The 27,141-nt window shown below is 41.8% G+C and overlaps 1 protein-coding gene across 1 annotated transcript in view; it reads right to left on the bottom strand.

The window, feature by feature from the left end:
• The window catches only part of MAB21L3 (mab-21 like 3), a 56,653-nt gene that overhangs the window by 9,144 nt on the left and 20,368 nt on the right, over positions 1-27,141 (bottom strand). Inside the window, exons 2-4 of the mRNA XM_031457886.2 lie at positions 12,239-12,484; positions 3,116-3,256; positions 191-482 (exon numbers count right to left, since the gene is read on the bottom strand). Coding sequence (XP_031313746.1) covers positions 191-482; positions 3,116-3,256; positions 12,239-12,484 — 679 coding nt within the window. The remainder of the gene's footprint in view (positions 1-190; positions 483-3,115; positions 3,257-12,238; positions 12,485-27,141) is intronic.

Raw genomic sequence — 27,141 nt, 5'->3', positions numbered from 1 at the left:
TGTGTACTGAGAGGAGGAATTCCACTCTGTGTGTCACAGCAGAACAAAACAAAAAACAGAGCTAATTGCTATTATGGGGATTGGACAGATGACAAAAACACGTGAGTTTTCCCTCAATTTCGGGGCACGGGAATTTGAGAGCAAACAGGCCATCCAGGCATTTCCCTTATGCTTTTACTGATTAGCTCACCTGACAAGGGACAGGTTTCTATGGCGTTTTCCACAAGTTTCCGGAACACCTGGAGGACCTTGGCGGGCACGATGTCTCCCTCGATGGTCACGTCGGCCTCGTGCCACTGCCACAGGCTCTTGGCAAACTGCTCCACCTCCAGCCACTGCTGCAGGCGCTCCGGGTCCCGCAGGGGGCAGGGGAGCCGGGCGCCCCGCAGGGTGTAGTAGCGCCAGCGCTGCTGCCGGGCCTCCCGGTAGCCCGCCAGGCCTTTCACTGGGACGGTGATGAGGAACTGCGTGGGGGCCAAAACCTGGGTCAGGGAAGCAGAGAGGAGGAGTGTGAGTTCACAGACTCGGGAGGTGACAGAAGTCCTCGGGGAGCCGCCCTGCTGAGCCAGGCCACGCAGTTACACGCTCAGTCCTCGGCAATGTGACCAGAGGGCAGGGCCATGCTGCGTGCTGTCAGAGGATCCCGCCTCTGTCCCGCCACCGCCCCGCAGAAAGCTTCCGGCAAAGAAATGAACTCACTGAGTCCTTGGTTTCGTGGGTCTGCAAGGACAAAGAGTGAACTGGACCTGGAACTCTAAAGGGCTCCTAGCGTTTACAGGGGAAGAGAGCAGGAAGGGGCCTGGCACTCATTGCGTTCTGCACATACTGAGCACCGCAGCTCCTCTGCATTAGCCCGTCTGATCTTCCCAGTCACAGGATGAGCTGGGCTTTGCTGACATTTCCCAGATGAGGAACCTGAGGCTCAGAGGGGCTTCGCGATCTCCCCAGGGACACACAGCTGGTAAGTGGCAGAGCCGGAGCTTGAGCTGAGGTCTTCTGATCGCTTGTTCAATGGTTAATTTTCTCTCAGGACCCAGTTCTTAGTCAAGTATAAATGACCCGGGATGGGTGAGATATCTGGTGTTGGGAGAGGAAGTGAGAGAATTCTGAAAAATGCCTCCCTTTCTTTTTGCCTGGACTGATGACTCACAGACAGTATTAATGACTAACCCTCGCAGAATCACAGGTGAAATAAAAGCCTGTTTGTTGAAACAGTGTGAGCTACTGGGATGATTCTAAGTTTAATGGAAAACCACGAACAATCAGAGTCTACCTACTCTGTCTCTACAGGAACTGAGTAAGTAGTGGTCAGGCCGATAGTCCAAGGCATAGAACAAACTGGTCAACAGATGGTACCACCAAAGAGAAATGACCTTTAACCACATCACATGGCAGCCTACTCCACCCCGCGTGTTCCCCTATCACTTGGCTGCACGCTGGAGACACCTCCCTTCCATGGAAAGTTCTGACGATGGAATTTGGATAACCTTTACCCAGGGTCCAGTCAGTGGCCAGTTCAGGGGTGCACACCCAAATCAGCAACAGCTGATTCTGCCTCGTTGTCAGGGAACAGTAGTTTGATGCTTTAGATGGTGAGCCTACGTGACTTCTGGTGTCCATGGACATAGAGTGGGATTAAATAAAAAGGCTATACATTATTTTAAAATTATTAAAAAATAAAAATCTACACATTGTTTGAACCCACTTCCATGTGAATTCAAGAACACAGCTATCATGTTATTAGTCTCATAAATGATGCTAAATAAATAATTACTGAGTTTGGTCCAAGAGAAAATTAAAAAGGCATTTTTTATATACCCCGCTATAACTATTTTCAAAACTTATATCACATGCAGAACACGATGTCTATAAATACAAGATCTATTTTAAGCTATGAATTCTAAGTGAGACTACAGAAGGAAATTTCCTCAGATACAGTCCTAGGAAAAGTGATGTTATGTTTCTGTTCCCAGTTACTGGTCTATATTTGTCTTATTTAGGTCGGTGGGGTGGTAGAGGTGGGCAGATAACGTTCTGACATTCCAGGACCCAGCTTGATTTTACAATTTCATCCCGGGGTAAATTTCCTAAAATCTGATAACTGTCCCCAAATCCACAAGTCCTGGAACCTTGTGGGTGGCCCTTGTGCTCTCCAGACTTGAAATGTACTGGACTAGCAGTGATCTTTTGTTCAGGTACTAATTCTTTTGCTTACTTACTCATTCAGCAGAAATGGAGGGTCTACCGTGGGCCACACACCAATGCTGGGTGCTAAGAATGGAATAGTCAATAAACATGATTCTTACAAGGAAGGAACTCACAGTCTTGTGTGAGAGCTGGGGCATGAGTACATAGAAGTTTAACACGAGTGAAAAACGTTCTTATGGCATCATAGGAAAAATCGAGATAAAGGAGCATAGGGATTCAGAACGGTTCAGGGCCACACTTCTCTCGTCTCTAAGAGGATGCAAACCATCGTGTCTGTTCTACTAGGTTGTGTGCGGGTTTGAGTGAGATCATTTCTGGGAGAATGGCTTTACCCACACTGCACTGCTGCACGAGGGCCGGTCCTCACACGTGGCCCTGGGGGCTCACAGCTCGGTGGGACTCCAGCAGGGACAGGGTGGCCAGGCTGCTTGCGCAGTTCCTAAGGACCACCTCTTTCATTTTCTTCCTCCCCTACCTGCAACCCACAGACTATCACTTTCAACTATTTTCTCACCAACGTTGAGTTCCTTCTATCCCGTCCCCAGTCCCTTAAGTGAGCGCTTGATAAATGAATGTGTGCCCAACTGAACTTTAATCAGTACAGTGGAAATGTGCTTTGGAATCAGAAGCCCCAGGAGTTCTGGCCTGAGCGCCTAATATGACTTGATGAAGTTATCTGACTTTGCTGGGCCTCAGTTTTTATCATCTATAAAGTAGGAATGTGGGGCCTCAACTGCAATAACATCTCTGAAATGAGTGTGTAAAATGGTCAATAGTAAGAATGCCCGCAGGAACGTGAGGTCTTATAAGTACTCTCAGTGGTGTGAGCGCCCGCACCATACTGAGACCACCCACCCAAGTTTCCTGGCTCCCTGGATAAGCACTTAAGAGACAAGGGACCACTTACCTTAATGTTTTCATTGTATGTGTCAGAATAAGGAATGGCTTGAAATCTAATGTCTTGGTGGCTGACTTCTGTGGTCAGATGATGGACAACTTTCTGCACCTCCTCCACCATCTGGGAAATCCACTGGCGCCTCAAGTCCACCTGGGTGTGAAAGGATGAGCAAAGGCGGTTAGTCCCGGTTCAGGCCCTGAGGAAGCGACGAGACAGGGCACAGTGGTGGTGACCAAAGGCGTCAGCTCAGAAAATCCTGCCCTCCCAATAACTCCAGGGGAGATGAACTTAGGTCTGATGACACTCGTTGGTGCATCAACATTCCCTTCTGAGAGAGAAGCATCGCTCAATATTTATCTAGTACCTGCCATGTGGTAGGTGTCCGTCTAGGGTCCCGGCACACAGAGAACAAGATAGAGATACTCGCCCTCAAGATGAAAATATAAGATACATGTGTATATGTGTATATATACACACATGTATCCATATATGTGGACACACACGTGTAGAATGGATAAAACAAAGGGTACGGTAAGTCCCAAGAAGAACAATGAAATAGGACAAGGGACTAGAGAATAAAGGGGCTGCTATTTTACACTGAGTGGCCAGAGAAGGCTTCTTGAAGGAGGGGACATTTGAGTGAGCCCTGACGACAGCTTGGGAAAGCAAATTCCAAGGCCCCTAAAGCAGGAGCAAGCTTGGCCAGGCACAGGGGCCAGCAAGGAGGCCCCTGTGGTCATAGCCTGGAAAACAAAAAGGAAGGTAATAGGAGATGAGTCTGGAAAGACGGCAGGGGCCAGGCTGTCCTATAGGGTTTTGTGAACTGTGTGAACTGGGGTGAGACTCTAAAATGTGATAACAATGCCTGCCGTCCAGGCTGGTGACTGTTGAACAATTTTATGCAGGTGAACGTGCCACAGCCTGTTTCCTGCTATGTCGTCACTAAATGATAGGTCCCTGTTCCCCGAAGCTCACCTCCTCCTTTGGCATCTAGACCCATAAGAAAAGGCGTTTCTTCTGACTTGGCGCTGGAAAACACCCGCAGAAAATTGAACACCAAAAAGTATATACTTTCGAAGAGACTTAAGGTTTAGGGGAAATAGGTGTTTGTAGGAAACACAAAGTAACTTTTAGTAATCTCCAGGACAGTCAGAAAAATACAAATAAAGAAGAGATGGGAAGAGACTGCGGTCTTTTCCAGAAATGAGGGGCTCTTGGTTACACTGCTCGGGCAGCACCTGCAGGCTGGTGTGTTATAAGGTCCCTCAGAGACGCCGCAGAGCCCGGCCAGGAACCGAGCTCATACATCTAAATGCAACGTCCATCCGTGAATCTGCATGTTCCCTCCGAGTTTTGTGTAATGGCTATTTCTATGTGTTCTAGAGTGGTGAGACATCCATAATGCGGTCAAGAAAAAAAGCCCAAGTCAGGGAGATTCCTATCCATTTGCCTGAACTAAGTCATCAACTAGGCCCATCACCTGAGACCTCGTACCTCCGCCCAGCCAGCGAGCCAGCCACATATGGATGCAGAACACGAACACGCATCTGCATCTATCGGCCCATGTGCCGCAGGTCATCTGTACGGTCAGCTCGTTGATAACATCACATGCAAAGTCAGTTCGTCAATAAATATTGATGCAGCACCTGCTATGTGCCAGGCACTCTGTGACCTGATGGGACCCAGAAATGAGTACCGCAGACACAGCCGTGCGCTTTGATAGTGGGGAGACTGACACAAGCACAGAACAGAAGTGGGGGCCCTGACAGGAAAGTGTGGGGTGCCACGGGGTGCAACAGGGCACTCGGCCTAGTTTTACATGTACCTTTCCCCACACAGAGCGCCGTCTTTGAAAAACTAGTACATTCCAGGTGCCTAGGAATACAATGAGGCCCCTGATCTTAAGGAGCTTATAATCTCACCAGAATTACATGACGATTAACTACCATACATAAAATAGATAAAAACCAGATTTCTTCTGTGTAGCACAGGGAACTATATTCAATATCTTGTAGTAACTTATAATGAAAAAGAATATGAAAATGAATGCATGTAGGTATATGTATGACTGAAGCATTGTGCTGTATACCAAAAACCGACACAACATTGTAAACTAACTAGACTACATTTAAAAAAAGAAAGAAATACATGATGAGATTCGAGATTTGCAGATACTAACTACTAAATATAAAATAGATAAACAGCAAGTTTGTACTACATACCCCAGGAAACCATATTTAATATCTTATAGTAACTTATAATGAAAAAGAATATGAAAAGGAACATATGTATGACTGAAACAGTATGCAAAAAAACAAACAAACTACACGATATACATGAAATTGTCTTCAAAATCCAGGTGTCTTGTCTGACCTTAAATATGACGACTGTGTCGATACTAGCTTTTAATATCACCTTCCTGCCACCATCAGCCAGCCATGCCTCTCTCTGTATTCATCTCAGGAAATTCATCATGGGAGAAGGGACCCAGGGGGGCTCTCTTGAGCATTTGTAAAGTAGCAAGATTCTGCATCTTCCGGAGTGTGCGAGTGGAAGAGAGAAGGTTGTCACAGAGAGGGGCAGGTCATCTGTCATGTTTTTAGAAACAGAATTAAGGGTCCTCTCCAGTGTAGGACTTCACCAGTGTGTTGGGGTTCAATTCCATTCGACCAGTTTTTGCTGGCCATTCACTTCATGCCAGGTTCTGGCCATACATGTTGTCAAGAGGTGGACCGATGAGATGACAGAGCCAGACAAGTAAACTGGAAATTAAAATGACAGCAACCTAGTGCTAAGTATGGGTTTGCACGGGACGCTACGGGTCCACAGGACAGGAAACTGCCTCTAGTCTGGAGGTTGGGGCGCCCTTGAAAATCTTGAAAGATTGGCAGGAGTTAGCTTGAAAGAGAAGGGCATGAAGTTTGTTTGAGAAAGAGAGAGAAAAAGAGGTAGACTCCTAACATAGGAGCACACGGAGAGAAATGCAGTTGCTCCTGTATTGCTGGAGCAGAGATTGCCTTGGAGGAGAATGGTGAGGTGGGAGAAGAAACAGTAAGAGGTCTTGAAAATAACAGAAGAAGAATTTCAAGAAGAAAGTCAACACTAAGGGGCTGAGTGGGACAAGGTCTCCAAAATATCCATAAACTTTGGCAACCAGAAGAGGACGGATGTTTGGAGAAGCAGCGGGTGTGAAGCCAGCTGGCAGTGGGTTTAGAGACAACAGGGGGCGAACAAGTGAAGACAGAGGTAAGTGGCTCCTTCAGGAAGTTTGGCTGGGGAAGGACAAAACAAAAACAAGGCAAAAACCGGTTTTTCCAAAATGACACATAGGTTCAAACATGTTTAAATGCTGAGAGAGAGAGCCAGGGGAGAAGGAAGAGGCAGCAGAGAACAAATGCCCTGAGCAAGGATTTCTCGGTAGAAAGAGTCGTGGAAACCCAGAAACCCGGTCATGAGCGTACCTCGGTGTGTCAGAAGGAAGGAAAGACGGATACAGATGCAGATAAAGGGGAGAGGTCCCCTGTATGATGTCTATTTTCTTTATAGAGTAAAGACAAGGCCATACATTGAGAGGGAGGCAGAGAGGCAGAAGGCAGGGGACTTCAGGGTGACAGACATTGGAAATGGCCTCTCTAAGGAATGAGGGGCTAGCTAGGCACATGTGTAAAGGTAGCCGGGCAGTACCAAGACTCGACTGTGGGTCTGTGAGGCACTGGGGTACCAGTGGGCTCAGTTATAAGATGTTCTCCAATACCTCTCTGCCCTCCAGGGGTAACAGTGAGGCACTAAGATTAGAATTTGCTGGCAAGATGTAGAGAAGGCTTAAGATCAAGGGAACGTGTCTGTGGTTGGCCGTGTTTCTGAGCCTGGGCAGATAATGGAGGAAGCCAGTTTGGTAGATTAGGACATACTGGACAAGCTCAGGGACCAGAAGTCTCATCAGGAATAATGGGAAAAACTTATACAAGGGCTAACTAGACAGAACATGGCAGGCAGCGTGGTTGGGAAATGGTATTCTCAAAGAGTTCAGTTCTCAAAATGTATCCAGAACTAAGGCTAACCTTCCAGATCTTTCAAGTCCCCTGATGTGAGTCCACAGAACTTGCCATGTTAGTAACATAGTGGTGACTTCTATATATGCATATACATTCTGTTTCCTGAGATAATAAACTAACGAAAGATTCATTACCGTATTGATGCTATAAAATAATTTTTAATGGATAAAAGCTGGAGAGAACGCGTGCGCGTGTGTCTGTATGCACGTGCGCACGACTGAAAAAGTTCACTGTGAATCTCATCTACAAATTATGCTACCATTTGATGTAGAATTTTCTTCCCAGGCAAGACAAGTTCAGGCACTCCTTAGAAGACACCTGTAATTTCCCACTCATTATTCCTCTTTTGGATCGGTTTTGGCTTCTGAAGATGAAAGTCAGAATAAGGAAATACTTTTCTGGGCCTGCAGCCACTAATTCTGGTTTGACTTTCTTTGTCTATCAGTTCTGCTGTAATTTGGACTCTGAGAACTGGGAGGGACCTCGGAGGTCATTTTGTCCGGCATCACTCTACAGAAGCCAGAGTGACAAGGTGGCTCTTCTAATGTCACCTGGGTAGTGAGCAGAATGACTAGCCCTAATGCCTAGGTCCCCTAATTCCTCTTTCTGTCACGCTGTGCTACACCCTCCAGGAGAAGTTCCAGGAACAAGACCTACCTTAATCCTCTTTCTGAATCTAACCATGCCTTCCATTTGGAGCTGATGAAGTAACAAGTCCACAGTCTCTGTTTCTGTGGGCACCCCTGACTGGTCTGGCATCCCACAGGCACACAAGGGCCACACAGCAGGGGCCTGACAGTGATGCAGGGCTTAGCCAGAGCTGTTGGAGGAGAGCCCTGCCGTGGCCAGGCCTGCCCCCAGTACCCAAGCCACTGGAGTCGAGTGGGAGCCTCTTTCCTGTTAGGTGATGGGCAGCCCCTTCTCCCTGTGTCTCTGGACACACTTCCTGCAGGCGGTTCTTACCAAACAGGGTCCCAGTGCTATTCAGCAGCCCCAGGAGGGGTTTGTGCTGGGAGTCTCTTAGGTTCAGTCCCACATACTTCTTGTCACTCCCGTGGTATAAACCACAACCCAGAAACCCCAGACTGTTTCCCTCCGGCTGTCCAGATCATGGCCTAGCAAGAAGATTCCTTTTTGGGGTGTGGAAAACCAGAGAATGGGGCCTGAGGCAGCTTTACAGGGAGTGATCTTACTGGAAGAAAGAGGTTCCACCATAGGCAGGGACCTATCGCTAGCCAAATCCCTGAATCCCTTTACCGCCTCTCAGACTTCAAGAAGCAAGCTAAGATGCCAGTCACATCCTTGAAGCAGCCTTGTCACTAAAGTAATTTCATGGCAAAGCTTTGAAACAAATCTAAGGGGGAAAAGATGATCATTTAAGAAGATGGCACAGGGGACAGGGGACTACATTCAATACTTTGTAATGGCCTAAAATGAAAAAGAATATGAAAAGGAATACATATGTATAACTGAATCACTTTGCTGTACACCAGAAATTAACAGAACATTGTAAACCGACTATACTTCAATAAAAATTATAAAATTAAAAAATAATAAATAAATTCATACCACTCTGGAAATTAAAAACAAAGTTGGATCCAGACCCATTCAATCCAAACTTGATCTGGGGTGATGTTTAAGTTTCACTCACTTCCTCTGTTGATGAGGTCAATGAACAAAGGTGCATTTTTCTTTTTAAAAGACTGCGTTTGTGGGTGTGACAGAGCAAAAGCAGAAATGAATTCTACTAAATTAACCAGGCCCACGCTACATGAGCTTGCATCATCTAACCTAACCCTTCCATTGTACTGACCCTGGGAAAGTCATGCCACACTTATGAGCGTGCAGATTCAGTCACTCTGATTAAGCGGAGTTTATGCAAAAACCGTCATCAGAAGCTCCTTTGAAGGTACCATCCATTTCTGTGGGCCCTCCCCCCTCCAGGGCTTGTCTACGTGTCCATACACACGTCCACCCCTCCAAACACGGCGTCAGGCTCGCTGTTGTCCCACATCATTTGTTACTATTAATAGCTCAAGTTTGTGAATGATTTACTGTTTCAAATATAAATTATTGAGGATTCAAGGTTATTCCCTATAACAACATCAGTCTGACTCACTCGATTGTCCACATGTTTTCCTGAGAGAGAGGTAGGGGGTGTACTAAATAGCCTACCAGGAATGCCACACTGGCCTGGCCACACCCATGAGTGTGTGGCCTGTGTGAACGTCACCCACGATGAGTGCCACCAGGAAAAAAAGGCTGAGAACTTCCTTCCAGACAACAGGAAGTCAGACTTTTAATTCTAGAATTGCATTCAATCTAGTAATCAGTTTTGTTCTTTTTTTTTTTTTTTTTAAAGGGGCAGACATTGTCTCTGTTTTCCAGGGGTTAATCATTTAAAGGCATGGAGACTTCAGTTCAGTGATAACACACAGATAAGACAACACATCCCCATCTTTTCAGATTAATTCTTCTGTGAACCAAATGCTTGGGCCCACAGGCGATCTGCAGCGCCCACACGCGGCGGACGCAGTCAGAGCAGCAGCACCACGGAGCCAGGACCGGTGGGTCATTGCTGGGTGCAGGGTACTCCACAAGGTTGGCGCCTGTGAGCCTCCTGATAAGCCTTTACGGTGGATGCTATGACTATCCCCGTTTTAAAGAGGAGGAAACTGGAGTTCAGAAAGTATGCGTAATTTACTCAGGGTCCCAGAGTTAGCAAGTCACAGAACAGAGACCCTCACCCAGGCAGTGCCATTCTGAAGCGCTTGCACAGCTCTGCCTCCTCCAGGACCAGGCGACTGGGAACGAAGCCCATGCTAACTGCTTGAATGGGGTTCCCTTAGCTGGAAGTCCTCTCCTCCCCTTGTTAAAACCCTACACATGCACTAAGGCTTTGTCTCCCCTCCTGTTTCTGCAAAACGCCTCTCCCATCAGAGCCAGCAGTCCTCTCTTCTCCTCCAGCACCCTGTTTAAATCTCTGTGTAGCCCTCATGATGCTAAGCATTTGCCTGTCTGCACAGGGAACTTCCTTCTTCTGCCTCTGGAGTTATGCGCAGGTGAGATAGGACTATCCTTAAGGATACCTCAAATACGGAATTTCTCTCTCACTGAGCAGGCCACAGCTCGGACCTGGACCTGTGTTTGGGGCACAGCGTTTTGTGCCCAGTGTGTGTTTACGGCGATGTAGAGGGTTTAGCAGAGGAAACATGATTTGGTGTAAAAAAAAGAGTAAGCTAAAACCTCAGTTCCTTCATTAATAGAGTGACTTTGGGGAAGTTGTTTAATCCCCACGAGCCTCTGCTTCTTCCTCTGTAAAAATGAAGGTAAAACAAAAAAAAAGTAGAGACAGTACACACATGTCACGTGGTTGTTGGTTAGAGTGAATGAGATGCTGTGGGTCTTCAATGGGTCAGCATGTTTTACATTCGTCTTGCATCGGCTTCAATGAGCCTCGAAGACACTTCTGACCACGTATGTGCAGTGATACTGTGTAAATGTCCAGGGTACCTAAGACACTGTTCTTCCCTCTGGAACTTATAAAGAATAAAATGATGTAATATTTAAGTTGTCACCAAGATAATAATAGGAAAGGTGTCAGGAGCCACGATACAACAGATGGCCGAATCAACATTGTCAGTAATCATTCTGACGGAGGTCACAGGAAGGAAACAACATTTCATGCAGGGGTGTCAGGGGAATTTTTCTGGAGAAAGCAGACTCTGAGCTGAGTCTGAAGGATGAGCACAAGCCAGAAAACGGAGAAGAGACAGGCTATCTTCCTCCCGTGGAGAGGGGTGAGTAACTCAGGCCTGAGACCTCAGGGCACAGTTCCTGTGGAACAGGAGTCTCAGACTTAAACACTGATGGGGACAGAGCAGGGGATACGTGGGGAGAGGGCAGGCGTCAGACCCAGCAGCGCTGCAGCCTCAGGTTGGACAACAGCTCCAGAGCATGGCGCTAGGCAAGAAACGGGGACCTGTGATTACCAGATAGCCTGATTTTTTTTTTCCCATATAAGATGGAAATCTGGATTTCTATGCAAAAATCTCACTATTTGGAAATGTTGGTAGTGAATCTGAAAAGTTAAAAAAATTCTCTGCCCGCCAAAGAAAACAGGCAGATGCTGGATTCAACACGTGGAGCTACTGTTTAGAATTTCTGCTACTGAGGATGCTGGGAAGCAGCGAGCAGAAAGAGCAAGTCTTTTCTAATGCCAGGCCGAAATATTTGGACGTCTTTCTTTCAGAAAGCACAGGACCATGGGGAAATGCCAGCCAACACCCTTTCCATTTATAGCCCCTCAAGGGGGAAATAATGGGTGATCACTTTGTTTGCTAATTTTTATTACCATAAGTTGTCCCTATTTATCTTTTCTTAATGGTTTTACCTAAGACATCAACTTTACTTTTCACTGTAATAGTGAACTCTGCTTTGTTTACTTATAAAGGCATGAAACCCCTAGACCAGTCTCTAACTCTTAGTTCAAATTTTTTTATTTTAAGGGTGGCTCTGGGCCTTAGTAGCTTCATCTGTAAATGGAAAGGCTTAAATTAGATAACATTTAAAGTCCCTTCAAGTTCTAACATCCTAAGAAACTATGACTCTGTATAGAAGAAATGAAATTAGTTCTTAACTGATGTGTACTAAAAATATAGTGATAATTCATATATTTTTTAATCCTGCAGTTTTACCATTTTCAAAATGCTTTCTTATTTACTCTTTTTCCATGACTCCACTAAGAGCCTATTATCACTCCCATTTTACAGATAAGCAGACTGAGGCTCAGACAGGTTAAGTGCCTTGCTTGTGACCACCCATGCATCAGTGGGAGAGCTGGAGTTCCAGCCTGCGTTCTAAGTCTCCATTCTACATTCTATACCCAACATGCCCCTGGCACTGGGACCTCAAAGAGGACTGAAATATGATAAGTCCCTAAATACTCTTATGGGTGCTAGTCTTGAGGAGCATTTTCTGTATCTTTGGAAACAGCTTGAAATCCTTTTTGAATCAAGGTTGGCTGGGAGGGAGGAGTTGGGAGGGGTGCACGGGAGAGACCAGCGTCTGTCCTTACCTTATTCAGTAGGCAATCTTCTAAGTTTTCTTCAGTCAGGGATTTCATGGCTTCTTGGTCCGTCCTGAGCGGGACAGCAACGTGCTGGTTTTCTCCCTGTGGAAGCCGCACTTTTGGGTAGCTTTCCCAGTGATGCTGGTCTCTGGGTGCTGAATTTCTCCAGGAATGTGTACGTGGACCAGAGACTTGACTTCTTAATTCTTCACTCCAGTTTTCATTTCCAAATTGCAAGTATCCATCTTTCATCTTTGGGAAATTAAGAAAAGAAAACAATTTAAGGAGAGTTGTTGAAAACCAATTTGAGTCCCACTCAGTTTTATCTATTTAGTTGTATTGACTGATGCTTTAACCAAAGGGCTATTTTGCAAGTTGTATTTCCCAAATACTCAAAAGTTCCATTCAAGACAGAAGTTCCCCATCGTTGCTTCTTCCCAACTTTTTATGCTCTTATCTGGACACTAGACGCACCTCTGAGCTCAGTGTCTCTTATCTCCTTGTTCTTATCCTGTTGCCTATAAATATCCCTTGCCCTCCAATCCAGAAAATCCCGCACTGATTTACTTTCTTTACAATAAACAAATAGGAAACTGCCAAACCGTCAGCCTGGCCCCCGTCATTCTGCCTACAAACAAATGATCACGTCTGGTTAACTGGATCAGGGCACAACGATTTTCTTGTAGAAACACACACACACGCAGAAGCACGGACACACAGGCACAATCACACAGGCACACCCAGGAATGGCAGGACAGGGATCCGACCGCTCACCTGCTGACCTTTAAATACAATCTCCCTCTTCCCACCTGAAAGCTAACAGTAAAAATAAAGTCCGTGTAAACAGGCCCCTCAAGAGTCAAGGAAACGCTCACATCTGGTTTTGCCAGCAAAACCGTGTTGGAAAACAGCTCAGGCAGCAAATTCCCAGTCTGGCTGGCTGGGGCGAGTTTTATTACAGAAAAAAAAAAAAATCACAATGGCTTGATCTCCCTGAACCTGGTTAAACATCAGAGCCGGCTATCAGATGATCTAAAGAAATTACAGCACTTCTGGGAGCCTGGGTCCATTCGGGGCAATGTTCCAAAAGCAAACGTCTTTCCAAACCCACCTGAGTGCTGCTCCGAGTGCTCGGCAACCGTGTTGGGAGTCGGGTCTACTCTGCCTCCTGTAACCACCGTATTTGCATATCTTGACGAGCTCCGCACTTGTCTGAAAGCCACACCGTAGCTCCCGGCCGCTGCGTGCTCCACCCACCTCCCTGCTCCCCGCCTTGGGTCCAGCTTCCGCAGATCCCCTCCCTGAATCTGCAGTCTGATACAAATATTGTAAAGCCAGCCCTCCCTAGTACTGCCTCGACTTTCTATTTTCTTCTATTTGTAATTCACAATCTTCCCTGTTTTGCCATCCAGTGCTCCCGAATATATCAGCGTCTTCCCTCGGCTTTTCTTAACGCTGCTCAGTTGTTCTCAAACTACCGGTTTTTCACCGACGGAGCAAGAGCCTCTCCCTCGGAACTTCTCTCAATTCGGAGTTCTCTTATCAACTTCGCGAAGCCCTGCTGTTTCTCCCACCTGCTCTTACTTTTGTCCTCGCTTCTGCTTCACTGCAATCATTAACTCGGAAGTTCCCTTCCCACTGTTCTAACGTAGGCCCTGGACACCCGTCATCGGATGCACAAACTTGCATCCTTCTGTGCCTGTGGCTGCCCTACCTCCGTTCCGGCGGTAGTGCAGCTGGTGGAAATGCTGAAAGTGGAATTATTCTCCCGCTCTAGGGTCCAGCGACGCTTCCCAGATGTGAGCAGGGCAAACAATGAGCGGGCCCAGCCGAGGAGCCTGGGTGAAGAAGAAAGGAGCACGTGCTCACGTGGCTTACTACAGTCTAATTTTACCTGGGTGCCGGACCCGGGAAACAAGATATTGTATAAACACAACCAGTTCCCTGCTCCATTGATGTACTACTGCCTTACGGGCAAAGGCTCCAAAATGCAGGGCAGTCCCGCAAACACAGCACTCTGACTGACTGGCAAAGACAAACTTTCTTTGCAGATACAGATCTCTGGCTAATTGGATATTGTATCAGCAAATATTTCTTGAGCAACAGACTGCCTAAGGCTCTGTGCTAAGTCAGTGAGAGGGTTCAAAATTGACTCAGATTTCCCCCCTTCTTCGGGAAATACATACCCTCATTTCTCATGACTCACATCAAATGCAATAACAAACTTGCAAACCAGCTTTGGCTCAATTTGTTGTGAAGACCAAGAAGTTATTTTTTTGTTTGTTTGTTTTTTGTGGGGGAGAGGTAATTAGGTTGGTTGGTTGGTTTATTTGTTTGTTTTTAAATGGAGGTACCAGGGATTGAACCCAGGACCTCATGCATGCTAAGCACGCACTCTACCATTGAGCTATACCCTCCCCCCAAGAAATTATTTTTTAAAGTTGATTTAACAAGGTATTCAAAACCTTAAACCATTAGTATGAGAAGTCCTGGGAAGATAATGTCACCGTAGTTCACCAGCAGAGGTATTTGTTACTGATTTACCTACTGGCCAAGATTTTCATCCCAAGAAGGGGAAGAGTTGGCTTGATCCAAATCAATCTTAAAAATACAAATCTGTTAAAGTTCACCAAGGTAATACACTCCGACATATTCTTTCAAAGACTTCTTTTTAATCCTGGGGTGACTCAAATCTGACAGCTTAGAGGACCAGACATAGATAATTGTCTGAGCTGTGAGGAAGTCCCCAACCATGAACAGCAAGACAGGGACCCTGTCTGTTCTGTATCACCCATGGAGCCCTGTACCTAACACGTAACTGACGCTTAATAAATAGTGGTGAGTATTTGGTTGCATTAAACGTGAAAGTGACCACTCTAAAAAATAAAGTACTTTGTGATGCATGAAACAGTAAAGATGACCTTTTCCAAAACAGTTTATATCCAGTGATCCCTGACAGGGCTAGAGGAAAGTGAAGGAGACTGTCTAGATCTGTTTCCATCTGTCTGTGTGTCCATCCATCTCTATCTCCATGCACTGGAATGTCATATTAGATTTTCCTCAAATGGCTCAATGCTCAAAGGCACCCCAGAAACTTACTTTTAACAGAGATCAGTTGTTGATCGCACTATGGCTTGGATGACACTTTATTTTCAAATTAAATAGTAAGGTATTTTCCATTTTCATATCTCTCTACATGGTAAACAGAGTTATATTTTCATCTGAAACTTTCCCTTAAGTCAGGGTGCAGCTCCCTTCCCTCTGCTCACAGTCATGTGAGGCTGGCATATTTTTCAGTTGACATCACCAGGATAACATCGGGAATGAGGGAAGCCTTTAAGGAAGAAGACTTCTGGTTTTATTACTTTATTATACCGTGAAGCTAACTGCTAACTGTATTGAGCTGTTCACCTCAGCTTATGTGATACCTGAGTTAGGACGTGGCAAGAAATAGGTGATGGGAGGAATTAATTATTGCTTGTTCTTGGGCACAGAGGGGACTCTTTTCCTTCTAGCCTCTAGTGCTCAGGACACATGACAAATTTGTCTGTTTTTGTTGTTGTTGTTTTTTTTTCTCCTAGTTAAAAGAGACTCAGCAAGAAGATAAAGGCATCAAGACCGATGGAACAAAATAGAAAGTCCAGAAATAGACTCACACAAACATAGCCATTTGATCTTTGATAAAGTGTAAACACAAGTCAGCAGAGGGAAGACACGTTTTCTCCACGAATGTGTATTGGAACAATTGGTCATCCACAGGAGAAGAAATAAACCTGGATACAAAGTTTATACCTTACATAAAGATGGACTCAAAATGGATCATAGGTCTAAATGACAAACATGAACTAAATCCTTGTGACCTGAGGTTAGGTCAACGGTTCTTAGAAATGACAGCAAATGGATTATCTGTTTTAAAAAATTGATAAATTAGAATTCATTAAGTTTTAAAATTTGTTCTTCCAAAGATACTGTCATGAGAATGAAGAGATAAGATATGGACTAGGAGAATATATTTGAAAAACTGCATACCCAACAAAGGACTTGTATACAGAATATATAAAGAACTCTCCAAGTCAGCTATAAGAAAACAACGCGATCAAAAAACGGGCAAAAGACCTGAATAGACATTTCACCAAAGAGGATACAAGGATTGTACATTAGCACATAAAGATAGTCAATACCATTACCACTAGGGAAATGCAAATTAAAACACAATAAGATACAATTACTTACATTCTTATTTAGATGGCGAAAATGAAAAAAAAATACTGACAATATCAAGCACTGACAAGAATACAGAGCAACTAAAACTCTCATACATTTCTGAGGGGAATGGAAAATGGTTTGGAAATTTCTTTAACAAGCAAACAGATAAACACAAACTGTGGTACATTTATACTAGAGAATAACACACAACAATAAAAAGAAGCAAACTATTGATACATACAACTTGGATGTAAGAATTTAAAACTTTGAATTTAAGCATAATTTAAGAATTATGCTGAGTGAGAGAACCCAGTTTCAAAAGGTTACATATTGAATGATTCCATTAATTTGGCGTTATTGCAGTTGATAAACCTACATTGTCACCTCATTATCACCCAAAGTTTTAGTTTACATTATGGTTCACTCTTGGTATTGCACATTCATGGGTTTGAACAAATGTATTCATCATTACATCGTACAAAGTATTTCCACTGCCCTAAAAATACTCTGTGTTTTGCCTGTTTATCCCTTTTCAATCCCCAACCACTCTCTGAACTACTGGCAACCACTGATCTTTTTTTACTGTCTCCATAGTTTCACCCTTTCCAGAATGCCATACAGTATTTAGCCTTTACAGATTGACTTCTTTCACTTAATAATATGCCTTAAGGCTCCTCCATGTCTTTTCATGACCTGATAGCTCATTTCTTTTTAGCACTGAATAATATTCCATTGTCTCGATGTTCCAAAGTTTATTTATCCATCACCTACTGAAGGACATCGTGGTTGCTTACAAGTTTTGGAAATTATGAATAAAGCTGCTACAAACATCCAGTTACAGGTTTTTATGTGAATATAAGTATCCAGCTCCTTTGGGAAAATACCGAGGGCAATTGCTGGATCATATGGTAAGGATATATTTAGTTTTGTAAGAACTCATCAAACTGTCTTTCAAAGTGGCTGTACCATTTTGTATTTCCACCAGCAATGACTGAGAGTTTCTGCTGCTTCACATCGTCTCCAGCATTTAGTGGTGTCAGTGAGTGTTTCAGATTTTGGCCATTCCCATAAGTGTACAGTGGCATCTCATTGTTATAATTTGCATTTCCCTGATGACGTATAAGGTAGAGCATCTTCTCGTATGTTTGTTTGCCACCTGTTTGGCAGCGGTGAGGTGTCTTGTTAAGGACTTTGGCCCATTTTTTAATTGGGATTTTTGTTTTCTTATTGTTAACTTTTGAGTTCTTTGTATATTTTGGATAATAGTCCTTTATCAGATGTGTCTTTGGCAAGTATTTTCTCCCAGTCTGTGGCTTGTCTTCTCATTCACTTGACATTGTCTTTTGCAGAACAGAAGCTTTTGCTTTTAATGAAGTCCAGCTTATCTATTAGTTCTTTCATGGATGTTGCCTTTGGTATTGTATGTAAAAAGTCATCACCATACCCAGAGTCATTCAGGTTTTGTCTTATGTTGTATTCAAGGGGTTTCATAGTTTTGTGTTTTACATTTAGATCTGTGGTCCACCTTGAGTTAGTTTTTGTGAAGAGTGTAGGGTACACGTCTAGATTTTGTGTGTGTGTGTGTATGTGGATGTCCAGTTGTCCCAGCACTATTTGTTGAAGAGACTAGATTCCATTGTATTGTCTTTGCTCTTTTGTTAAAGATCAATTGACTATATTTTTAGGAGCCTGTATCTGGGTTCTCCATTGTGTTCCGTCAATCTATTTGTCAATTCTTTTGCCAATACTACACTGTCTTGATTAATGTAGCTCTACAGTAAATCTTGAAGTCAGATACTGTCTGTCCTTCAACTTTGCTCTTCTTCAACATTGTGGTAGCTATTCTAGGTCTTTTGCCTTTCCATATAAACCTTAGAATCAGTTTCTCAATATCCACAAAATGACTTGCTGGGATTTTGATTGGGATTGCATTTAATCAAGTTGGGAAAAACTGACATTGGGACAATATTGAGTCTCCTATCCATGAACATAGAAAAACTCTATTTGTTTAGTTCTTTGGTTTTGTTCATCATAGTTTTATAGTTTTCCTCATATAGATCTTGTACCTAAGTATTCCATTTTGGGGGGGTGCTAATGTAAATGGCATTGTATTTTTAATTTCAAATTCCATTTGCTCATTGCTGATATATAGGAAGGCCATTGACTCTTGAGTATTGAGATATTGGTTTGTAGTTTCCTTTCCTTGTAATGTATTTGTCTAGTTTGAGTGTTAGGGTAGTGCTGGCCTCATAGAATGAGTTAGGAAGTATTCCTTCTGCTTCTGTCTTCTGAAAGAGATTGTGGAGAGCTGGTAACATTTTTTTCTTAAATGTTCAGTAGAATTTACCAGTGCATCCATCTGGGCCTGGGGACCCCAGATAGACTACATGTATTATTTAGAAGTATGTTGTTTAATCTCCATTCATCAGGGAATTTTCCAGTTACCTTTCTGTTATGCATTTCAAGCTTAATTTCATTATGGTTTGACAGCAGACATTATATGATTCCTGACCTTCTAAATTTGTCAACTTGTGTTTTATGGTCCAGAATGTGGTCTATCTTGGTGACTGCTCCATGTGAGTTTAAGAAGAATGTGTATTCGGCTATTGTTGGATAAAATGGCCTATAGATATCAATTATATTCAGTATTTTTGTTAGATAAATGTTTAGTTGTTTCATTTTTATTGAAATATAGGTGATGTACAATATTGTTAGTTTCAGGTTCACTATATAATGATTGAGCATTTGCACACATTATGAAATGACCACCATGATGAGTCTGGTAACCATCTGCCCCATACAAAGTTATTATAATATTATTGATCATATTCCTGATGCTGTGACATTTATTATATAACTGGAGGTTTGTACCTCTTAATCCCCTTCACTTATTTTACTCCCTCCACCCCCTCTCCCCTTTCTGGAAATTGTATCTAGTATTGATGGTGACGTTAAGTTCAACTCTGTCCTTGCTGATTTTCTGCTTGCTAGGTCTGTCCATTTCTGATAGAGGGGTACTGATGTCTCCAACTACGATGATGGGTTCATCTATTTCTCTTTGCTGTCCTATTGGGTTTTTGTCTCACATAGTTTGACACTCTGTTGTTAGGTGTATACATGTTAAGGATTACTATGTCTTCTTGGAGAATTAACTCCTTTATCATTAGATAATGTCCTTCTTTATCCCTGATAACGTTCCTTGCTTTGAAGTTTGCTCTGTCTGAAATTAATATAATTACTTCTGCTTTCTTTTGATTAATGTAGGCATGGAGTATTTTTCCTTATATATTTATCTTTTGTCTTTATACTTAAAGTGGACTTCTTGTAGACAACATATTTTTAGGCCTTGGGTCTTATTTTTTGATCCACTCTGACATTCTTTTAATTGGTGAATTTACACCATTTACATTTGAAGTGATTATTGATATAGTTGGATTCATATCTATCATATTTGTTACTGTTTTCTATTTATTGCCCTTATTCTTTATGCCCGTTTTTGTCTTCCACTCTTTTCTCTGCCTTTTGGGGTTGTAATTGAGCATTTTATGTGATTTCATTTTCTCTCCTTTTTTAGCTTATCAGTTAATTAATAAGTTAACTTACTTTACAATTTTTTTAGTAGCTTGTAATATACTTTTATAACTAACCCAAGTCTACTTTCAAATAACACTGTATTACTTCACAGGTGGTGTGAGTACCTTATAATAACAAAATGATCCTAATTATTTATCTCATTACTTCCATCTCTTATATCATTGCTATCATTCTTTCACTTATATATAAGTATACATAAGTGTGTGTATATATAAATTTATTATATATATACACTTATATATATACTATATAGAAACAAATACATTGTTGATATTATTATTTTGCTTTATGTTAGATCAATTAAGAATAAGAAAAGTAAGTTTTAATTTTACCTTCACTTATTCCTTCTTCAGTGCTCTTTTCTTTATGTAGATCCAAATTTCTGAACTATTTTATTTTCCTTCTTAAAGAAGTTCTTATAACATTTTTTGCAAGACAAGTCTAATGGCATCATATTCTCTCATTTTTTGTCTGAGAAAGTCTTTCTCCTTCACTTTTGAAGAATAATTTTATAGGGTACAGAACACTATTCCCTCAGTACTTTAAATATTTCACTCCACCCTTTTCTTGCTTGTATCACTTCTGAGAAGTCAGATGTAATTCCCACCTTTGTTCCTTTATAGGTAGGTGTTCTTTTTCCTTCTTTTAACATTTTCCCCTTACGTTTGATTTTCTGTAATTTATATGTAGTATGTGTGGGTGTAGTTTTCATGGCATTTATTCTGCTTAGTGTTCTCTGCGCTTCCTGGATCTGTGGTATGGTGGAGGAAATTCCAGTCGTTATTGTTTCAAATATTTATTCTGTTTCTTTCTTTGTTTCTTCTCCTTCTGGTGTTCTCCTTATGTGTATTTTATACCTTTTGTAGTTGTCCCACAGTCCTTAGATTTTTTTTTAATTATTTACAATCTTTGTTCTCTTTATTTTTCAGTTTTGGAGGTTTCTTTGAGATAGTTGAAGAAAAAAAATCTCTGAGTTAGAGACTGTCCAATCTACTAATACGCCTGTCAAAGGTATAATTCATTTCTCTTTCAGAGGCTCTTTTCATCTTTGCATTTCTTTTTAGTTATTTTTTAGGATTTCCATCTCTGTGCTTACATTGCCCATCTGTTACTGTATCTTGTCTACTTCATTCACGAGAACCCTTGGTATATTAATCATAGTTGTTTAAATTCCCCATCTGATATTTCCAGCATCTCTGCCATGTCTGATTAAAACTGTCTTTTCTGCATTCTCATATGCCTTGTAATTTTTTCTTGACAATCAGACATAATATACTGCTTAAAAGGAACTGATGTAAATAGGCTTTAGCAATGTGGTGGTGGGGAAACGTTCTCTAGTCCTGTAATTAGGTTTCAGCCTTTTAGGGAGCCTGTGCTTCTGGACTGTGAACCTCACTACTCAGGTTTGTTTCTCCATCCAGAAGTGGGACAGGATGGCTAGTGGGCTAGAGGTGGCTGTTTTCCTTCCTTCCTGTGGAAGGCTAGTGCTTACTACAGTTGAGTATCTCCCTTCTTCCAGGGCTGATAATATCCAAGCAGGTTAGGCTTTGGTTAACTAGTTTCTGCTGAGGACAGGCCTCGTTAAAAATTGATTTCTCTGGTATATTTAAAAATGCTTCCTTTCCCCTCCGCTGCAGGAAGCATGAGGGCAGTTTGTTTTCCTGGCATTTACTGTGAAGATCTGGTAGAGAACCCAGAGGTAAATCTCACAAAATTGTGGAGGCCCCCGCCATGACTGGGTCCCTGGCGTTTCCTCACTGTGTCCCCAGCAATTCGTCAGTTACAGTTCAGGTTTCCCTACCCTGGTGCTGGTTCTGGCGGTTTCTACTTCCGTGCCTCTGCTCGGTAACTCCCTGTGTTAGCTTGTTTGTCTCTTTAATTTGGGGGAGAGTGGTCTGCCTTGTGTTATCTCTTCTCTTACAAATCCAAGAAGAAGTGTTGATTTTTCAGTCTGTTCAGCCTTTTTTGTCATTGTTGTGAGGATGGAGTGGCAACTTCCAAGCTCCTTATATGTGGAATCAGAGACCAGAAATCCAATACTGTATGTTTTTAACTCTCATCATTAGATCTCAAACATTGCAGTTCATTATTAGATCGCAAATATTGCTAATTATTAAAATGCTAATGGTAACTTTAAATTTTAAAATGATACAGGTAACATATCAGATTTAAATAAGTCTAATATTACGAGTGAAAGATCAGGTGGCCATTCTGGATATGTAAATGTTCTATTACTGTCAGACAGTGGCCTTTCTGAATGATACATTTTAATAAACAGATATTTTGGGAATCCTTGAGAGTATGTAGGGAAAAAAAGGGGGGACAGAAAAACACAAAATGAAATTGACAGCGGTTATTTTTGGATGGTGGAAAAATAATGAGCTTATGTCTTTTTGCAAATTTGTTTTTATACATTTTTCACAATGAGCATATACTATTTATGATCAGAAAAAGGTGTAAATACTGTAAGTGCTATTTAAAATAAAACAAAAAGAATTCATTTCTTGATACTTCTTTTGTCTTTGCTTTCCAGTTTGGCCAATATTATTCTGCATAATTAGAAAACAGACTCAATCTTATAACATAAGTGTTCTGAAAATAGGAAAATACTATTAGCTCAACTGTAAAGTATGTATTTCTGTGTTCGTTTTATTAAGATGTATCATGCTGGGGCAGGAAAGATACAATCAGAAAACGAAACAAAAATCTATGTGGGTCAGAGGCAGTAAGAGAACATTTCATAAATCATTTTGCAGTACATGTCTATCTTCAAGGTAGCTACACAATTTCAAGGGCAAGCATTTAATATTTGGAAGTATACTGGGAAATTTTAAAAGAATCTTCACACTATACTACCAAACTCATCAGCCTCCTGCTTTGTACAAGTCCTGTGCTTGGGTGCACCAAACGCAAAGGTCCTACTGATTCCGAAGGTTCCTCCCTTGGGTAAAGTTGGAGAGTCAAGGCCATAGTATAAAGAGAGGTTATCATCAGCCCTGTACTGAAGGGTCAAGGCCCAAGGGACAAAGACAGTAATTGCTATAGTGAGGCCTAGGAAGCATGTACACCGAGGAGATGAGTACTCTGAGAGGTAGGTGGGAGGGGGCGTCCTAAGCCAGGAGTAACAGGCATAGAGACATAGGCAGGGGCTATAATCAGAGCAATACACCTGAAAGATGCCAGATTAGTTTGAAGAGATTACACAAGGTGCTGAATTCAAGGCTAAGGTATTTTGATTTTTCCTTGTAGGCAATGGAGAGCCTTTGAAAGATATTTTACAACACACTGATGTGACAGAAATTGTTCTTTAAAGTGATTCACTTTGCAGCTAGTTGTCTATGGGATTGCCCATAGCCTGGCAGACACTGTGTCTGGTTCACGGTTGTCATGGGACTCAAGGTTGATACTAGCTGCTTCAATACCATTGTGCAAGTCACAAAGGCTGGCCTCTCTGGATAGACTCAGATCTACACGGCCAGTGCTTGGTGAGCTGACCATACCTGTGTGAAAAAGATCTTCCAGGAAGAAGCAACCTTCACAAAGGTTCATGGCTTAGTGAGCAGAGCGTGCTAGATTCCAGCCCCACATGCCCCCCACTCAGGCATCCTGGTGCAGTACACAACCTGCATTACATTAGGTGGAGACCCTGAGGAACCACAGATAGAGGACCAGATGAGGCACAGAACTAGGATAAGGAAGTGGGGTTGGAAAGAAGAGGGAAGGTCCAAGGGACATACTCTCTTGCACTTTAACTAGAATGGCTTCACTGAGAGATTCCAGGTATTGTCCATCACAAACACAGGCCTTTCTAACAATTTTTCTCCATTTATATCCTCAATGATGCCTCTGCTAGAAAGTTCTGCTTCCAAAGGCATTGGCTGTGGAGACATAGATTGGCGTCAGTTTCTTCCATTCACAGGTGACGGTGTGAGCTTAACCAAGGAAGATTTATGTTTTTCTGAGTTAATGGTACCTCATACCTGTCCTCATGCTGTATTCGAAAGAAGCTGGGATGGATGTTGAACTATTTGTTGGCAATAATGTTCTTGAGGGGAAAGGAAATAAGGGGGAGGAGGGAGAGGCTTTCTCTTATGGGTTTCTGAAATTCCACAAAGAACACTTCTATCAAAGTGAGGTTCATATTAACCTCATACCACTCAATGTCTGCTATCCCAGAAATACTTGCTTCCCTTGTGGCATTTCAGGTCGCCCCTCCTTTGTCTCTTTCATTGGTGCTTCCTCTTTCACTGAACATCTCTTTGCTGGAGTTTTTTCTGGCTTGGTCTTGGATTTTATCTTTCACTCCCTTTGCACACCCCATTTAGCCATCCTATCCATTTCCATGACTTCAAATGCCACTGTTGCCATGACGCCCACTGATGACCTCCAGTCCACACCACTCTTTCAAACATCAGATTTTACAGCATCTTGACCACTTGGCATCTCCTTTTAGATACCTTGGAGATTTCTCAAAATCAACATATCTAAAGTTACTGGATTCATTTTGATTTTTTTTTTATCATTAAAGTAATGTATTCTCCTCGTAACAAGTGAAACCATTTGAAATATGAAAAGTAAAAACTCTACATTGTCACTGCATTTGCACACACATACATTTTAGCTTGTTTTACTTCTTTTTACAAAAATAGGATAATATTATACACACTTTCTCTGTATCTCGCTCCCTAACAATATAGTGTGGAAATTCCCACCCCCTTACCTGCCATGTTTACTGCTATAGACAGAATTCACTCTTTAAATAGTTATATAATAGCCTACAGGACAAGTATATCACAATTTACTCCACTTCTGATGGGGTTTCCTTTGTTTTGAGGTTTCTGCCTGGAAACAAACCATGCCGCAATTCATCTATATTTTTCAATAGTTTAGAATGGCTTAAATAATGTAAGAAATATCTTTTCTTCAAAGCTTAGATACAACTCAGCTGCCAAAGCATTTTGGCCTGGTTTTTTTAAGAAGTGAAAGAATCTTTTTTTGAACATCTCCTAAGGCTACTGCCATGTTTAACTTTTCTACCTCTTTTAGGGTCAACACTGGCAGTTTATGTTTGACTCAAAGATCATCCATTTCCTCTAACTTTTCAAGTTTATTGCCACAGACTTTTACATAATTATATTCCTTTATGATTACTGTCATCTCTTCATACTAAACTGAAATATCTCCCAGATCTGCTGTTTGTCCAGTTTCATGGCGATCAGAAAAAGGAACCATCATCATCTCAAATTTAAAGTCATTTCTGACTCTTTGCTGCACTTCACCTCCCGCATTCAATCTTCTGTTCAATCTTGTCGGCCTCTAAAATAGCTCTTGGGTCCATCCACCCATTCCTCCTAACTGCCATCCCCACTGCTTCTCTGCTTCAGTGTCACATCTTCCCTGGACTATTACAATGCCTTTCAGTTGTTCCTCCAGTTCCTCCCCTGCACCTCTCTGCACCATTCCCACACTAGGGAGAGCAAGCAATCTTTTTTTTTTTTAAACTAGAGAGAAAAAAAAAATTTTTATTATGTACATATGTATGGGAGCCCCACAAAGATATGAGACTCTTGGGTGGAGGGTAACCTTAAAATTTTGATTGGATCATGTCACTCCTGCTCAAAACTCTTTAACTTGCATTGTTAGAATAAGTTCCAAAGCCCTTTTTTATGCCTATGACCCCATGTGACTTGATTCCTGCCTACTTTTCAACTCTCATCCCTCACTGCTCTTTTCCCACATTCTTTTGAAGATTTAGCCCCAATGACCTTTTTTAATTTCTCTAAAAGCATTAAGCTAGAAAAATGGCTTATTTAATAAGTGGTGCTGTAAAAACTGGACCTTTATCCTGGGGAAAATTAAGTTTTCTTCACCATGCCTCACCATATTTTTAATGTAAAATAAATTCAATTTTTAATCTTGAAATAAATTTTAAGAGAATTTATGTATAATCTAGAAATTGGATTTCAATCAAGAAACCAAGAAGCTACATAAGAAAAGAGAGATATATTTGATAATTCAAACATTAAAACTGATTATGTGAACAAAAGATACTGAAAAAAACCTAAAAAGGTAAATAATAGTTTGGGATAAAATATTTACAAAGGAAATGAAGAGAAAAAAGAGTTGTGTCAACAAAGAGTTGTTACAAATGATGAGGAAAAGATAAATATCCCAACAGAAAATATAGGCAAAGTAAACAAGATTATACTGTATAGCACAGGGAAATACATACAAAATCTTGTGGTAGCTCACAGAGAAAAAAATGTGACAATGAATATATGTATGTTCATGTATAACCAAAAAATTGTGCTCTACACTGGAATTTGACACAACATTGTAAAATGACTATAACTCAATTTTTAAAATGTTAAATAAAAAAGAAAATATAGGCAAAGGATAATAAAAGAAGAATCTCTCTTTCTCTCTTACCTACACACATCCACCAGCACCACTACCCAAATCAAAATGACCAATAGGAAAAGTGTTCAGCTCATCTTGTAGTGCAGGAAAAGAAGGAATATCACTTTTTACTCATCTGACTGGCAAATGTTAAAAAGAGTAGAAAATCTTGTTGCTGGCAAAGATCTGGGGGAAATGGTACTTCTGAAACATTGCTAGTATAAGGGTAAAGCATTGGTACCTTTTTGAAAAGTAATCTGGCGATATCTGTCACATTTAAAACATATAACTCAGAAGTCTCACCCTTGGAAACCTAATCCAAAGAAATAAATAATCATATATAAGGATCATCACATACAAGTCATAATGATCATAACATCAGTAGTAACAGGTAACACATACTAAACACATTTTATCTGCCAGATACTGTTGAAAATATTTTATAAATATGAAGCCACTGTATCTACATGACAACCCAATGAGGTAAGTACTATTACTTCTCCCATTTTATAAATGGGCTAGGAAATATAAGTACAGCATTATTTCTAATAAAGACAAAGGGACTGCCTATCGTTGGTGGAACAATTGAATAAAATGTGATCACCTGTATCATACAGCAGTACGCAACTCTCTACAAGAATGATTTGGATAAGTTCTCAATCCTGGTTACACACAGATTGGGTAGCTTTGGAAAAACACAGATGCTTGGG

This window comes from Camelus dromedarius, chromosome 9 (genome assembly GCF_036321535.1).
Source record: "Camelus dromedarius isolate mCamDro1 chromosome 9, mCamDro1.pat, whole genome shotgun sequence".
Taxonomy (NCBI): Eukaryota; Metazoa; Chordata; class Mammalia; order Artiodactyla; family Camelidae; genus Camelus; species Camelus dromedarius.
Note: the sequence above shows the minus strand (reverse complement) of the source record. Positions and strands in the feature narration are given on the sequence as shown.